At 42.3% G+C, this 14,655-nt stretch overlaps 1 protein-coding gene across 3 annotated transcripts in view; it reads left to right on the forward strand.

Annotated features, from left to right (window-relative positions):
• Nucleotides 1-14,655, forward strand: part of SFMBT2 (Scm like with four mbt domains 2) — a 128,033-nt gene that overhangs the window by 58,644 nt on the left and 54,734 nt on the right. For all 3 annotated transcript variants that reach the window (XM_068168823.1, XM_068168838.1, XM_068168831.1), the window contains exon 7: nucleotides 6,667-6,764. In XM_068168823.1, coding sequence (XP_068024924.1) covers nucleotides 6,667-6,764 — 98 coding nt within the window. The remainder of the gene's footprint in view (nucleotides 1-6,666; nucleotides 6,765-14,655) is intronic.

A 14,655-nucleotide genomic window follows, 5' to 3' on the forward strand; every position in this document is an offset into this window, starting at 1 on the left:
TTAAAGTGGGTTAGATAAGCTGTGTTAAATTTATTGAATAATTTCAGTTTAGTTTAATTCACTCCTGGAAGCAAGCAGTGTCCAATAAAAATAGTTCTGTGCAGTCTTTCACCAAGAAGAGCTGGTGTGGAAAGTCTAAGGATGTGCCCACTCTTTAGTGCTGTTGTAGGCCAGGTCTTCCTGGCCATACTGTAGGCATCCTGGTGGAAGGTATTCAGATGTGCAAATCAGTTCCTGGGTGACACCTTTCAGCTCTGTTAGGCTCTATTTGCTTTCCCCTCAACCAAGACCCTTTGCCTGTTTGTTTGTTCATGGTCACACACATTTCTCTTGGGTAGAAGTAGACCTCTGTGAAATTTCCCAGTGCTGGAGGAAGTGTTTTGGGACCCTTATGGCCCCTTTAGTGCAAATCTTTCATACTGTACTGCAATGTTACTGTACATCTGTCAAGTAGGACCTGCCTTGTGTGTAAATGGTAAGAAAGTGCAGTGGAAGTGCTGGGGTTGTCTGCCTGTTCACATTAGCATGCTCATTGACAAATTATGAGGTGTCTGTTGCTAGAAGATAAGAAAATACTCCTTTGGGTAAGGGTAGATGGAATCTTTCATATTTAAAAGGTCACAAATATTGCCCTGCATTTTGTCCAAGGGACTGAACTTGTTTGCAAGTATGTCAGACCAAATTCAACAACTTGGAAATGCTCTCTAGAGTTGAGTTCAGTGTCCAAATGAGTTTGGATGGAAACTGCAGTTAAACCAGTCTTGGGTCTGAAATTGGAAGTCACAAATCCAGGGATAAGAGAAGTTGAAGTGACAGGAAACAGGCTGAAGAATCAGACATAGCCAGGCTGGGCCAGGAGGATGGGCACGGGCAGATTCTAGGGATTAGCTGCAGATTCTGAGTGGTGGGACTATATTTGGCAAAAGGAGCAGGATCAGTGTGGTGGGGAAAAAAATGACTGCAAGGCTTACCAATAGGGTAAGATTGGGCATTGCTAAGGTTTAGCAATCAGGATGTAGACTAAAGACCACAGAACACAGCCAGGATTCAGGGCTGCTTGAAGCCTTCTGGGGAGATGCTTGAAGAGGCATTCACTGGCAGGTTCTGGGGCTAGCTTTGGAGATATTCATCCATCCAGGTTATACCCCATTACAGGAGGGGACGACTGGGAGTGTAAATCTTTGCCACCACCCAGTAATATTGGTCAAAACTTTGTGAATGTTTCTGGGCAGTTGGGCCTCTCTTTACTGAGGGTGTCTGGCTCTGGCTTGAGTTGGTTGTGTCAAGTTGGCTGACTTGACCTGTCTTGGAGTTAGTGATCTGATTAAACATTAGACTGTTGCGTGCATGGTTCTTTAGGGGGAAAAGTGTTCAGTGTCTCTATTTTTCATAAATCTGTGGCTTATACTTCTCCTATGAAGAAAAAGTTTGAGAGAACTGGGGCTGTTTAATCTTGAGAAGGCTGAGAGGGGATCTGACTAATGTCTCTAAGTATCTGAAGGGTCAGTGTCAGGATGAAGGTGACAGTCTCTTTTCTGTGGTGCCCAGTAATAGGACAAGGAATAACAGGTGTAAGTTGGAGCACAGGAAGTTCCACTTCAACATGAGAAACTTTACTGTGAGGGAAAAAGAGCACTGGAATAAGCTGCCCAGAGAAGTTGTGGAGTCTGCTTCTCTGGAGACTTCCCAAAACCACCTGGATGTATTACTGTGTGGCCTGCCCTGGGTGACCCTGCTTTGGCAGGTGGCTTGGACTAGATGATCTCTAGAGGTCCCTTCCAACCCGTAATACTCAATGATTCTATACTTGGAGCCACAAAGCTGTTTGCCAAGCCCTGTGACCCCTGTTTGCTAACTGTTTGCACCACCAAGCTGGATGCCCCTGAACTAACATTTCCTGTGAGAGAAGAGGTTAATGCACAGGTTTTGGCCCAGCAGAGGTGAGCAATTTGTCCAGGTTTGAGACTCTTTGTCCTTGTGCTGTGGCTGAACTTTTTCCTTGAGTGTGAAATGATAGCAGAAAGGGTAGATGTTTCTGATGTGACTTCTGTCCATCACACCTGATTCAGAGACTCACCCTGATAAATGCAGTTGTCATATTCACAGGTCTGATCTCGAGTCTACCTTGGGGTCTTGAATGCTTTTTGGAAGTGTGTTTTTCTTCACTGATAGGTAGGAATCAATGTTCCCCATCCCTTCTAAATCACATGTGAATGCTGGAGAGCATGACAATCATTCACTCTGTTATTTTACAGAGTATTTGTGTCACAGAGAAACACTTTCTCATTGACCATCTTTGAACCCTTTTGACCTGTATAGGTTTGGTGGATCAATACAGAAAGGGCCCAAATAAGATTTGTGCTTCCTCTTTTGCTTACTGCACTTTCTCTTTTCTTCTCTTTCCTTCTTTTATTTAGAAGTGCTTGCTTCTCTATAGATTCCTTACCCTTCTGTCTTTCTTTTACTACTTTTCAGTTGTCTTGTCTCTAGACTTGTTACTGCACTCTCTTTGCTGAAGTTGTTTTTATTTCTTTTCCCTTCTCCTTGATATAACTCCTTTAAAAATGTATTTCTCTTGTTCTCATCTGCCTTCATCTGATACCGGTTTCCTTTCCTTGGCATTTCTCTGGTCATTCACTTTTTAGTGAACTTTGTTATTAATGAATTCAATGCCCAGATCTTCTTCCTTAATTCCATTGGGTTAAATAGGCGATCACTGACCTCTCCTAAAGTTCAGTCTTAAAGGAGTTTGCAGAGAAAAGACCTTTTGGATCTGAATCCTTCCATTTTCTCAAAAGTTCTATCCTGAGCACTTCCCCCACAGACCTTTCTTTGATCTTTCCTTCTGGTCCACCCAGCTGTCAGGCTTTGCACTCCAGGGAGTAGCCAGTCAGAAACAGGTATCTGAGTTTCTGGAGTCAGGAATGGTAGTTGTTCCACTTCTGCCATAGTGGACTCTATCAGCCATTTGATGGCCACCTAACATCAAAATGTTCATAAAGCAGAACGGATTAATAAATTCTATGAGACATTAACCCACAGGAAGAAGAAATGGGGCGGGGGGAAGTAGCTGGTCTTATAGTAGCTGTTTCCAATTAATGAATCTGCAAAAGAAATCTTGCAGAAAGCAGACAGACAATCATGAATGAGATGCAAGGATGAGATGCTGGCAGAAGAGAGCTCTAAAAAAACTTGGCGATGATGCTACCAAACTACAAACTGCTGAAGGATGCAGTTTCCAAAGGACCTCAGGCCAGGACAATGTCCTAGGGACACATTGTTGCCTGCTTACATCCTTCCTAGTGACTTCTATAGCAAATAGGATTAGGACTAGAAAGACCCGGAATGGACCTTCTTAGGAAAGAGAGATCCTGTGAGCAGTATGTTGGATGTTTACACATCAGGGGTTAGATTCATCTGCTGTGGTGTAGGCATCAAAAAGAGTGTTCAGCATGAATTATGGCTTTTTCTTTGATTGGTGGAGAAAAGAGGATGTCTAAGATACGTCTAACATAGGTTAGATAAAATAACATCTTCATAAGCATATCTTTCCACTCATGGAGGTTCAAAGTAGTGAACACAGACCTGGTTGTCTAACCTTTGAACATCTAAAGCCAGTTAAACTGACTCTTTGATAACAGGAACAGCCTTAGACTGCATGACAGAGTTATGAATCTTCTCCAAAGAGATGCTGAAGGATACACAGCTCCTCCCAAATCCAGCTGCATGGTCAATTGCTATCAAATGAAGATGTTCGGTTACACGTCAGTTCCTCAGGTTGACACAGTACTTTGCCTACCCTTGACTTGGAAACTGCATATGCACCTTCAGCTTTATTTCCCTTTGTTACTGGGCTGATTTTTCTCTGTTGATCAACCCCTGGGACCTTCCTGGATTGGTTTCACTTTGCACAGCAGTTTGAAGTCAGTCTTTTGAAATGTAAAGCATCTCATGTAAAGAAGATCCCATGGATCCAAATATCTTCAGTGTTTTGGATGGAGAGATGTCTTTTTCTGAGGTCATCCGTATCCTAGTACCCATTTAATGTACAAGAATATGCAAGAGGGTTCTTAGGAAATAGTATCCTGCCTGTCTTCACCAAATGGCAACTTCCAAGGACTTTGTAAGTCTCAGCAGTTGACTCGATGATCTTTAAGGTCTTTCCCAATCTACATGATTCTATGAGCCCTTTTAACTGAGGCAAAGAGGTCACAGCTCATTTGTTTTCCCTCCTCAGATGTATATCTGAATCTAAAATAAGCCTCTTTACTTGTGCAAATTGGCACTGGCTGTTTGACATAAAGCCAGTGATGGTCCTACCTCAACTGTTTATGCATGGAGAGATTGCCTTCTTTTATGTTATTTTCCATTTAAAGACAAATTGGCAGTCATTTTAATTGCTTGCTCCTTGTTAACCTAAATACAAATTGACACAGTACACTTGGTTCAATTACCTGCAACCCTATCACTTAAACAAAATGCTTTATGCTCTCTTAACTGTGCAATTTACTGCCCATATACTTGCCTGCATAAGTGAGCTGCCACTGGTTAAATGTGCGTATGGTATTGCTTGCTGCTTATTCAAACCATTGGGTTTGTCTGTATATCTTGATGTTTGTTGACAGTGTCCAAAGAAGTTACTGCTTGTTTTTATTGATTTTGGGCAAATTTGTCCAAATTACCCCTTTCTTCTTCTTTCCTGTGCTTTATTTCCTTCCATCACAGTAGAAATGAAGGGCTGGGCTCTTTTCAGTGGTGTCCAGTGATAGGGCAGGGGCCAACGGACACAAATTGGAACACACAAGGTCTTACTTGAATTTAAGGAATAATTAAGGAGAGCATGCACCAGGATTTTCCAAAACTTAGTCTCTTTGCTAGTTGGCAAAAAAAGTCTGGCTGCTGTTTGGGGCAAAATTGTATTGTATTGAGTATATCTCTGCTTGGCGTTATTTAAACCACAAAAGGAAGAAACGGGGTGAGTCATTTCCTTCCCTGTTTTTCAACCCAATCAGAGCTCCTGCAAGTAGGACAGAACTGGGCAACAAGGCTGTAAAATAATAAACAGTTAGATAGTGAGTGCAGTTGTTAATGCTTGTGACCACTGCAAACAAAGACTCAAAATGCATCTTAGCATTACTAACCAGACAGCTGAGGAATTAAAAGTAGTGCCCTGAAAGGTTAACATTTTCCTTTAAGTGTGTTTAAATTCACATGCATATCCTCAACATGTGTTTTGAAGTAGCAAGGTTTGATTCAGTGGAAGTATAAATACATCCACTTCCAGTGAGTGATTCTGCAAATCCTATTTTGATAAGGTCTTAAATCTGTTGAGACCAGAGCATAAAATTCACTTGTACCATCAGTGCTAGGTGAAAACAGTGCTTGCCAATTCTTTTTCTTACACATTTTATTTCCTCCTTCAGAATTGTAAGATGCAGCAGTAAATCTTTGCTAGCTAGTAAATATAGATGGTTATTAGATGTACAGAATTAAAGTGCAAATTGGGCCAAACTGAACTGTGATGTAAGTGCATGAAGCCAAACTGAAGAAAGGCTTCACACTGTTCACTCCGTATCAAGGTTCAAGTTTATTATTGAGTACATGTTCATTTCCATTTTAATAATTGTTGCAATCAATCTACTAATCTTGTCTCTTGAAGACCTTGATATGAATGTTCTGCAATAACTTATGTGCAGGATAACAATATGTTTTCCAGGGCAGAAGTAAATCCAATATAATGTTCTTCATCATACTATTGTTTCCTACATTGTTCCCTTTGATTCAGAGACTTTCTCCTGCACTGAACCATAAAGGGCTTGTTAATACAATGATTGAATAATATTAAACCTATTTAAAGAAACTCACTGAAAGCAATGTGAATCTGCACAAAGATACTGCCTGAAAGTATAATGATGAAAATTCGTAAGTGCAGGTGTTTAAGAGCAGGCTGGATGAGGCTCTGTCCAGCCTGATCTAGTGTGGGGTGTCCCTGCCCATGGCAGGGGGGTTGGAACTAGATGATCCTTGTGGTCCCTTCCAACCCTAACTGATACTACGATACTAAGTGTTTTGAATTGGTGAGATATTCTGAGTGTTTGAGTGTGGTACCAACAAATGGGTCTGGGTGGAGATCTAGCTGAAATGATCTTTCCCACACCTAGACACACCCATCACAAAACCCTCCACCCTGCAGTACATAAAACTTTAAAAATAACCAGAAGCCTTGGTAAAAATATTCCTGGTTTTGTTCAAATATAACTAGTATTGGCTGAGGACTTGAGGCTTCTCAAACTGAAATACATTAGGTATTTGGAGAACTGAAAATCAAAGGAGTGTTGTGGGGTTTTTTGTTATTTTCAAGTAATGAGACAGTACTGTTCTCATTTCTTCAGCAGAGAATTAAAGACGTGCCTTTCTTTCTGGGTTTTACTCCAGGATATAAAACACAATCATCCTCAAATGTGCCCCTGCTAGATGGTTTTGTGTTGAATTTATCCACACTCTACAGCCTGGGATATACACACTGTTCATTTCATTTGTACTACCCATTTTTATGACACAGATACTTAAGTCATGCAGAAATGTTTGATCCCCAAACAGTCATCTCTTGGCTTTGTTGTTGTGTTTATTTTTTATTTTATTTTATTTTATTTTTGTCATCATTAGATATCTATTCTCTGAAGACTATGTCTGAGTGGAAATGCGCATTGGAAAAATCTCTTAATGATGCAGCAAATTTTCCTCTTCCAATGGAAGTGTTCAAGGTAAAAGAGACGCATTTTTCCTTCATGCAATGAATAAATAACATTCAGTGTTTAGTGGCTTCTGTTAAACTTTTGCAGGAGAGAATGTTGCTCTAATACATTACCATGAAAGGTCACAAGTGAGATGTGTTTTTATACAATGCAGTTATGTGCAGAATTCCCATTCAGAGAACTGATTTCTTGCAATCAGTGTTTGCTAGCGGCTAGGGGTGTTCAGCACTGATATCTCCAACATGACTTTTAATGGGACTTATTCTGTCAGAGCTGTGCAAGGGCATTGTAAACAACAGTGAAATTGTAGGGTTTCAGATAGGAAAGTTGACATAAACTGGACAAACTGGTACCTTGCACCAAAATTTTCATCTGATCACAAACCCACAAGGCAGGGAACGCTCCTTTAGGGACCTGTGCAGGAAGTGGGACATTATTTTGCTTCCACATTTCTTTTTTGTTTTCCCCCAATTTTTTTCCCTTCCCACTCTGGTTTTTAATAGAGATGTGCTTCAGCCCTGAGGCACCAGTTTTAATTTCCCATCCAAATCTGCACTGCTATTAGTCTCGATGGCTCCAGATAATCCTGATTTCTACCTGTGCTTGTCTGGTTTCTAACAGTTGCATCCTCACTGCAGTTTGATGAGCAGCATGGCTGTGGGTAAGAGAGGATGCTCAGGGAGGTGTGTTGCAGTACAGTAGCTCCCTACTGTCACTGGTGTCAACTTTTGCTTGGGGACCTGGGGCACCACAGTGTCCTCCTCACCACTGCTCCTGACTTGCATATCCTAGGGACCCTCTGGGTTCCTTGACTGCCTTGAAGCAGCATTGCACTGTGACACCCCAAAACACCCATGTAACTGCTGCATTTCACTTGTAGATGTGGCACTCAGGGACATGGTTTAGTGGTGGACTTCAATCAGAATGATGCAATCATAGAACAACAGGTTGGAAGGGACCTCAAGGGTCTTGAAAAAACCATGGTCTAGACAAGATGACTGACCACCTTCTCCAGCTGAATCTTAAGAAAGTCCAATACTGGGGAATCCACCACTCCCCTGGGGAGATGACAGTTTTCCTCACATCTGATTGCAGTCTCTCCAGGTGTAACTTCCCTCCTCTTCCCATATGACTCTTTGTAAAAAGGGATTCTCCATCTTCTTTGTAGCCACTCTTTGAATACTGGAGCATGGTGACAAAGGTCTCCCCTAAGCCTTCTTTTCTCTAGGTCGAGTAAACCCAGTTCTCTCAGCATTTCCTCATATGGCAGCTTCCCAGCCCTTGGATCATCTTTGTGGCCCTTCTCTGGACCCTTTCCAGCCTGTCCAAAATGGAGCACAGTATTCCAAGTGTGCCTGGACAAGTGCTGAGTGGGATAATGTCTTTGCAGTGTTAGGTTTATGGTTGGTCTTAATCTTAAATGCCTTTTTCAACTTAAATGATTCTATGATTGGAAGAAGCACTCATTATCTCCCAACATGGCTGGCATGGCACAAAACCCTGGTGCTGTCTTCACCCTTTCTGCAGGGACATGCCAGCAGCTTCCTGTGAGGAATTCACGCTCCTTGCTCAACTCGGATGCACTTGAATTAGCAACATAAGTTTGGGAATGCATTGCTTATGTCCTGGGCAGGGCTCATTTGCTTGTGATGTGAAAGCTCTGCTAGGCCAGCTGAAGGGAGAAGTTTTCTGTGCTGGCTTTCAGCAGGAAGGTGGGTTTGAGAAGCCCCATGTTTGATGGGAGTGACTGTGGAGATTTTGATTCTCTGCCATTTATTTCGCAAAATGTTTGAATCTCTTAAAGTTTGCATATGTAGTTTCAAGATCAAAAATGCCTTGTGTGGGTCAGAAATTAATTGTGATAGGGAATGCGTAAAGTATAAATTTTATTCCTGTCTGTAGGAAAGAGTGAAGAATGTTCTGATGAGGCTCATAAAACATCCTTTTATTTTTTTAAAGTTTATAACTAACAGCTGTTTTCCTGCCTCTTCTCAGCATGCCAGGCTTAAACCCACTAATTTTAATTGTTGCATGAAGGTCATAAATTTAAGTTCAGTAAATCCCAGTTGCTGTGCCATGTGGTTGGAGCTTGCAAAGGCATTCCCTTCAGAAGACAATGCAAAACATTGGAATGCTTGAGTGGTCCAAGAGGAGGGATGCTTCAAGGCCAAATATGACTAAAAGGCAGGATTAGGTCAATAGTGCTTCTTTATTTGTAATGTGAAAGCTGAGCACAAGATGAACCAAATTGAGTTTCTGGTGTTATCTAAGGTCCTGGTGCTGGGAAGGCAGGAGACTGAATAAATTGTGTGTGGGCACCACTTTATTCTGGGTGAATCTACTTTCACCATTTAGGGTGAATCAACCCTATGTTGTGCCTCTTAATTAAGGAGAAAAGTATGAGAGCTTGGCCATGCTTGTGAGCATGTCTGCTTCTAGTAGTGACTGAAACAGGAATTTAGGAAAGTGTTGAGGCAGAGAGGTTGAATTAAATGGCCTTTAAAGGTCTGCTACAACCCAAAATATTTTATCGTTCTATGTGAAAGAACACTTGCCTGATCTTGTAAGATAAGCCAAAATTTATGTGTGACCTTCAAAGAGAACCTTGGAGCCCAGGAAAAAAAGTGTCGAGTCCAAAGGCGTCTTTTACATTTTGGGTTTTTTCCTTTTTTAAATTTTTTATAAATTACTTTGCAAACCCAACACAGAAGTAATGTCTCTACATGGTGCCTGGGGCTCTGTGCTACTGTAACTGTCATGTGTTAGATGAGATATAAAACACAGGGTTTGACAGCTGGCAACTGTTAAAGATCTTCTGGAAAGCTGGAAATGTTTACTTTGGCAGATATGGTAAACTGCACACCGAGCAATTATATTCTGCGTTTTCCACATTTCCCTGCAGAAATCCATCACTGAGGAGAGTGTGTGTGCTTGCACCACAGACATGAGTGGTCCCTAGAGTGAGCATGTGCATATTTGGCTGGATGTGAGTTTAAATTGCAGTTGTCCTTTGAGTTATGCGTGACTGTGGGCAGTGTCATTAATGCACCATCAAACTGGTCCCAGGTGGTGGTGCTGGGAAAGCAGATCTACATTTGTAGTGTGGGAAGTGGCTTCTCTTATGGATCTATCAGCCCACGGTTGCTGTTTGTGCTGATGCTCTTTGGTTTTGGTGTAATAGCATCAGGTTCCACCTGAGAGGACATAAGCCATGGATTTGAACCTGAATTGCCAGTGCTCAGAAGTGCAGCAGAGCTGAACTTGGGTGTGATGATCTTTGGCAGCAGATCCAAAAATCCTTTGCAAAGGCATAGCCCTGATTCCCATTTGGCATCCAAGGAGTGGGCATCAACCACCAGACCACACGAGCTGGTTGCAAAAATTGAGGAGGAGACTGCAAGCAGAATCTTCTTTTTTATTTCTTCTGCTATTTTACACTTGGCCATATGTTGAAAGTGTTTGCAAAATGCTTTAGGATCCTTTGAGAAGGAATGTTGATGTTCAGCTTCCAGAAAATGCTGCTATTATGTAGCTACTAAACATAGTGTTTTGCAAACTGCACATCCTGGAATAAGTTTGGTGGTTTTTTTCTTTTTTTTTTTTTTTTTTTCCTTCACAAAAGCTTTCTGCAATGCACCCTTTCCTCTGCTGTTCTGTTCTTTGCAGGAAACATGAGGAACCTTAAAGAAAACTAAATACAGGCAGGATTTTCAAAGGCTGCACACTCAAGGAGATCTGTCAGTTTTTTTCTGCTTTGATTTGAGGATGCTGTAGGGATCCCTCATATTTGGCCAGGTACCTGTTGCAAACAATGGCTTAGTATTCAGAGGACACCTGAAAAATGGCCAGGGCTTTGGGTATGAATAAGGGTGGTCCAGCTGTTAAGAGGATCTGATTGCAAATGAAGTGGACAATTTTAGCTGTTTGCTTCAGCGATGGTATTGCTGGTGCTCTCTATCAGAGACCCTTCAGGAAGTCAGAGTCCAAACACAGCACCTTCAAGCCCTAATGTTTGTGCATCAGTGTATTTTTTTAGAGTTAAAGCCTTGTGTCTTGGGTGAGATAAATGCTGGACACAGATCATGGGATTTAGTCTCCTAGAGAGGTGGATAGCATCCTGAGGATCTTTTCTCATATCCCACTATGCTTTGCCTGGTCTGCTGTCATCTCTGTGGGTTGCATGCAGATGTGTAGGACGACGGAGATTGGGAATCAATACGGCTGACCAATGTGATCGAGTATTGTTCCTTTATTGTTCCAGTGTTGCAGGCCGATGGTGCAGGCCTGAGGTGCAGGCCTATGGAGCAGGCCTGTAGTGCAAGTATAGCACGGTAAAGTGTAGAAGAAACAGGAGACAGGAAAGGCAGAAGAAGAAGTGCGTAGCAGGGCAACTGCTACGACTTATATAGACTCGGAGAGCCTCGTTGGCATAGCTCCATTGGTTCCCTATGAGTGACCACACATTGCACTATTACAGATTATTGGTCCAACTACTAATGACACAACGAGGTTGTTGATGCAGGTGCATGTCCTGTTGTCCCAAGATAACTGTCCATGTTTATAGCTACCAGTGTCTTGTTTTAGTTGCATGCTGCAGGCACAGCACTGTTTTGCCACACTGCTAGCTGATTCTGCATTTATGACCTACCACCATATCAGGCTCTAGGCCTGCACTGCCAGATTGCTCACACTGCTCGTCGCTGGCATTGCCACACAGATGATGTGGATCCTTAGGTTTCTTCCAGCTTACACCAGACACCTCTGTTCGGGCAACTAAATCCTACCCAGGATCTGGGATGCTCATCATTTTTCCGTGTTTGTTGCATATGGGCATTCTATTTCCAATTCCCTCCAATTGCCATAAAGTGTATCCTGATGACTAGCTTGGCTGGAGCTGTCACCAGCCTCATCCCTAACCCAAACTCTCTTAAACTGCTTGAAAAGCACAGACGCTTAGGAGGGAGAGGTGTTATCTAAAACAGGTGGCAATTCCTGATTTATAGTCTTTGGTTCCATTCCCCTTGTCTCCACCCTCTGGTCCTCCTCTCCTAAAGTTGCTTTTTTTGTTTTTGGGTATTTTTTGTTTGGTTAGTTTTGTGGGTTTGTTTTTTTAGTTTTTTTTTTTCCATCTCAAAATCTCAGACAAAAAAGATGGCGACACTATGCCCAGCCCAGTGTTCCCTTGTTTCTAACTGGAGCTTTTGTGTGGTTCCTGTAATTATTAGTTATTATGGAAGGAATGACCTGGGACAAATCTCTGCTAAGGAGAGTGAGGAAGGGACCACCCATCACCCAGCCAAGAGCTGCCCCCTGAAATTCAGGATTGAATGGTGATTCTAGTTCAGTGGGAGGGTTACTGAACACTGAAATGGGCTCCCAAGGGAGGTGGTTGTGTCCCCATCCCTGGATACACTTAGGACACAAGAATGGACATGGTTTACCACCAGACTTTGTAGAGTTATATGGTTGTTGGACTTGATGGTCCCAAAGATATTTTTCCAGCCAGAACAACTTGATTCTACACACAAAAGTATGAAGACAAATATAAAACAGGATACCTTGTCCCGCTCTAACAGATAGTTTTCCATCAGTTTGTGTATTTTAATTCTAAGAGTAAGATAGACTATTTCTGCAAGCCTTTGATTTAATTATAATTTTTTTTAAAAGGAGGGTGTTATCTCCCAAATTTAACAAACCCTTTGGTTTGTTGTTTGTTTTTTTTTTTTTTTTTTTCTCTGTTAGTTTAAATGTAAAGTAAATGTAAAACAGAGAAACCCAAGGGTTGCTTTTTGCTCAGGGACAATCCTGACCTGGCTATAGGAGTAGACTTGAAGTCCAGCAGGGTTTTTCTGTCTTCCTGCTTCCATAATAGATGAGCATATATTGATGCAGTAGCTTATAATGAACGTGCTTTTGGTTTCACTTGGAAGCCAAATCCCACCATAAGCCATCCCCAGCCCCTTCATGCACTGATGGCTTGGCTGGCCCTCACTGTGCACGCTGTGCTTTAATAACCCGTGAGTCGCCATGTTGTTTGCAGGCTGCCAGATTATTTATTCTCCATCTGTTCTTCCCCATCCGTAGCACTCGCCAGCCCTTCTTCCTGACTGCTATTTGCCTGTCTGGGAGACATGCACAGTGTCTCAGTCCCTCTGTTGTTCAGCTGCCTTTTTGACCTACTCCTGTCTCAGCTCGTTAAAGCCATTTATCTGTGTAAGACCTAGGAAACATCATTAGGAGTATACTGCAAATACCTCTATGAATGTAGCTGCCTTCTCAACTCTTGGGAGCATTGACGTCTCTGATATTAAAGGTGCCACTCAGATATGATGGAGTCTGGTGCTACCTCTGTGGACCAGGGAAAAGTTCTAACCTATCTGCATCTCCTTTCTGGCTGTGGACTTTGCAAGGAAGCTGGTAGGGAGTACAGTCCAAGGAGGTGAATGAAGCCAAGTTCTGTCTGAGATGGCCCAAGGGTCTGTTTGGCAGAACCATATGAAATTCAGGGTTGAAAGAGAAATTTCAGAGTCAGTTCAAGCAAAACAGATGGTCCAAATGAGAACCAGGTCCCTCAAACTTGCTCACCCCACTAGCTGTGTATTTAACATGTGTGGTTGTCCTTCTCCATTACATGTTAAGGTCTCTCAGAATGGTGAGAGGTTAGTAAAATGATCTGAACGGGTTTACTTACTGCATCTAGGCTTGGTTTGGAGGAGTTTGTGCATGACAACCTGAGCTATTGCCTCCTGCATCCCTGGGTGTGGCAATTTTTTTCCACTGAGATGGGCTAATGTGCACTTACAACCATGTAGGGGATGAGTGGTACCTAGAAATAATCCATCTAAAGATGCATTATTTTTCTCAAAGAAAACAACTGCCAGCTCTGGTCCATAGCTGTTTTGTGGAGTGGTTGGAGCTCACAGTATGTGCTAAAATTTATTCTCACCCTCTCTTCTCCAGCAAAACCTCATTGATTTCTCAATAATGATTATTGCCATGACATCACTGAAAGCAAATTCAGTCCAAACCAGTGCCTATGAGGACTCGTTCCCTGTTTGTGGCTGAGGTATCTATTTAGAGGTGTGAAAAGAGACACCGGTGCTTGACTTTGAGCACTCAAGTAGATGTTTCCACTTGTGTTTTCCTTTCCACCTGACTTTTACACCTATTAAATGAGACCTCTGTGTGTGATACAACCAGGATTCATTAGTGAACACTTGTGGAGTGGTGGAGCAATTTTAAGTGGTGTAAGATGTTGAAATAACCAAACCAAACACATGAAAAACCCCAAGTGGATGCCTTGTCTGCCTCCTTTACCTCTGCCTCCCGTGCTTCCACGGCCCAGGCGAATCAAAGCAGGTGCTGTGTAGGAGGAGATCTTTGCCCTAATGCCATCTGTGGCAGGCCGAGCCATACGGAGAAGGTATATTTGGATTGAGACTGGCTACTCTGCAATGTTGCTGTTTCTATGGAAACTATTTTTTTTTGTTCAACAACAGGAGCTTAAAAACTGTAGGGCTAAATTCCATCCCAAGCAGAAGCATCTACAGTTTTTAAGAGGCTCTTGGGTAGGTGCAGTTCATAGCTGGCTTTCGTACTCATTACTTCAGGGTCACAGTATCTCTAAAACATCCTTCCTGGCACCCTTTCTTCTCCATCTCACTTCACATGGCTACAATTTGGTCTTCCTGTGATGGCACTTGTCAAGCCGAGGGACAATTTGCTTGTATCGTGTCTTAGTGCAGGATTTTTGTCTCCCTGCAGAGCGTGTCTTCAAGGAAAATAGCCCAGTGTTTAGCAACGGAAGTTGGTGAATTGCAAACCACACTGATTCATCTGCAAATAATGCAGAGGGTTGCATTTGGGAGGGTTTCCCTTTTTTTAATTATTTTTTTTTTCT

Source organism: Melanerpes formicivorus, unplaced genomic scaffold (assembly GCF_026170545.1).
Source record: "Melanerpes formicivorus ecotype bairdi unplaced genomic scaffold, bMelFor1.0.p_v2 SCAF_3, whole genome shotgun sequence".
Lineage (NCBI taxonomy): Eukaryota > Metazoa > Chordata > Aves > Piciformes > Picidae > Melanerpes > Melanerpes formicivorus.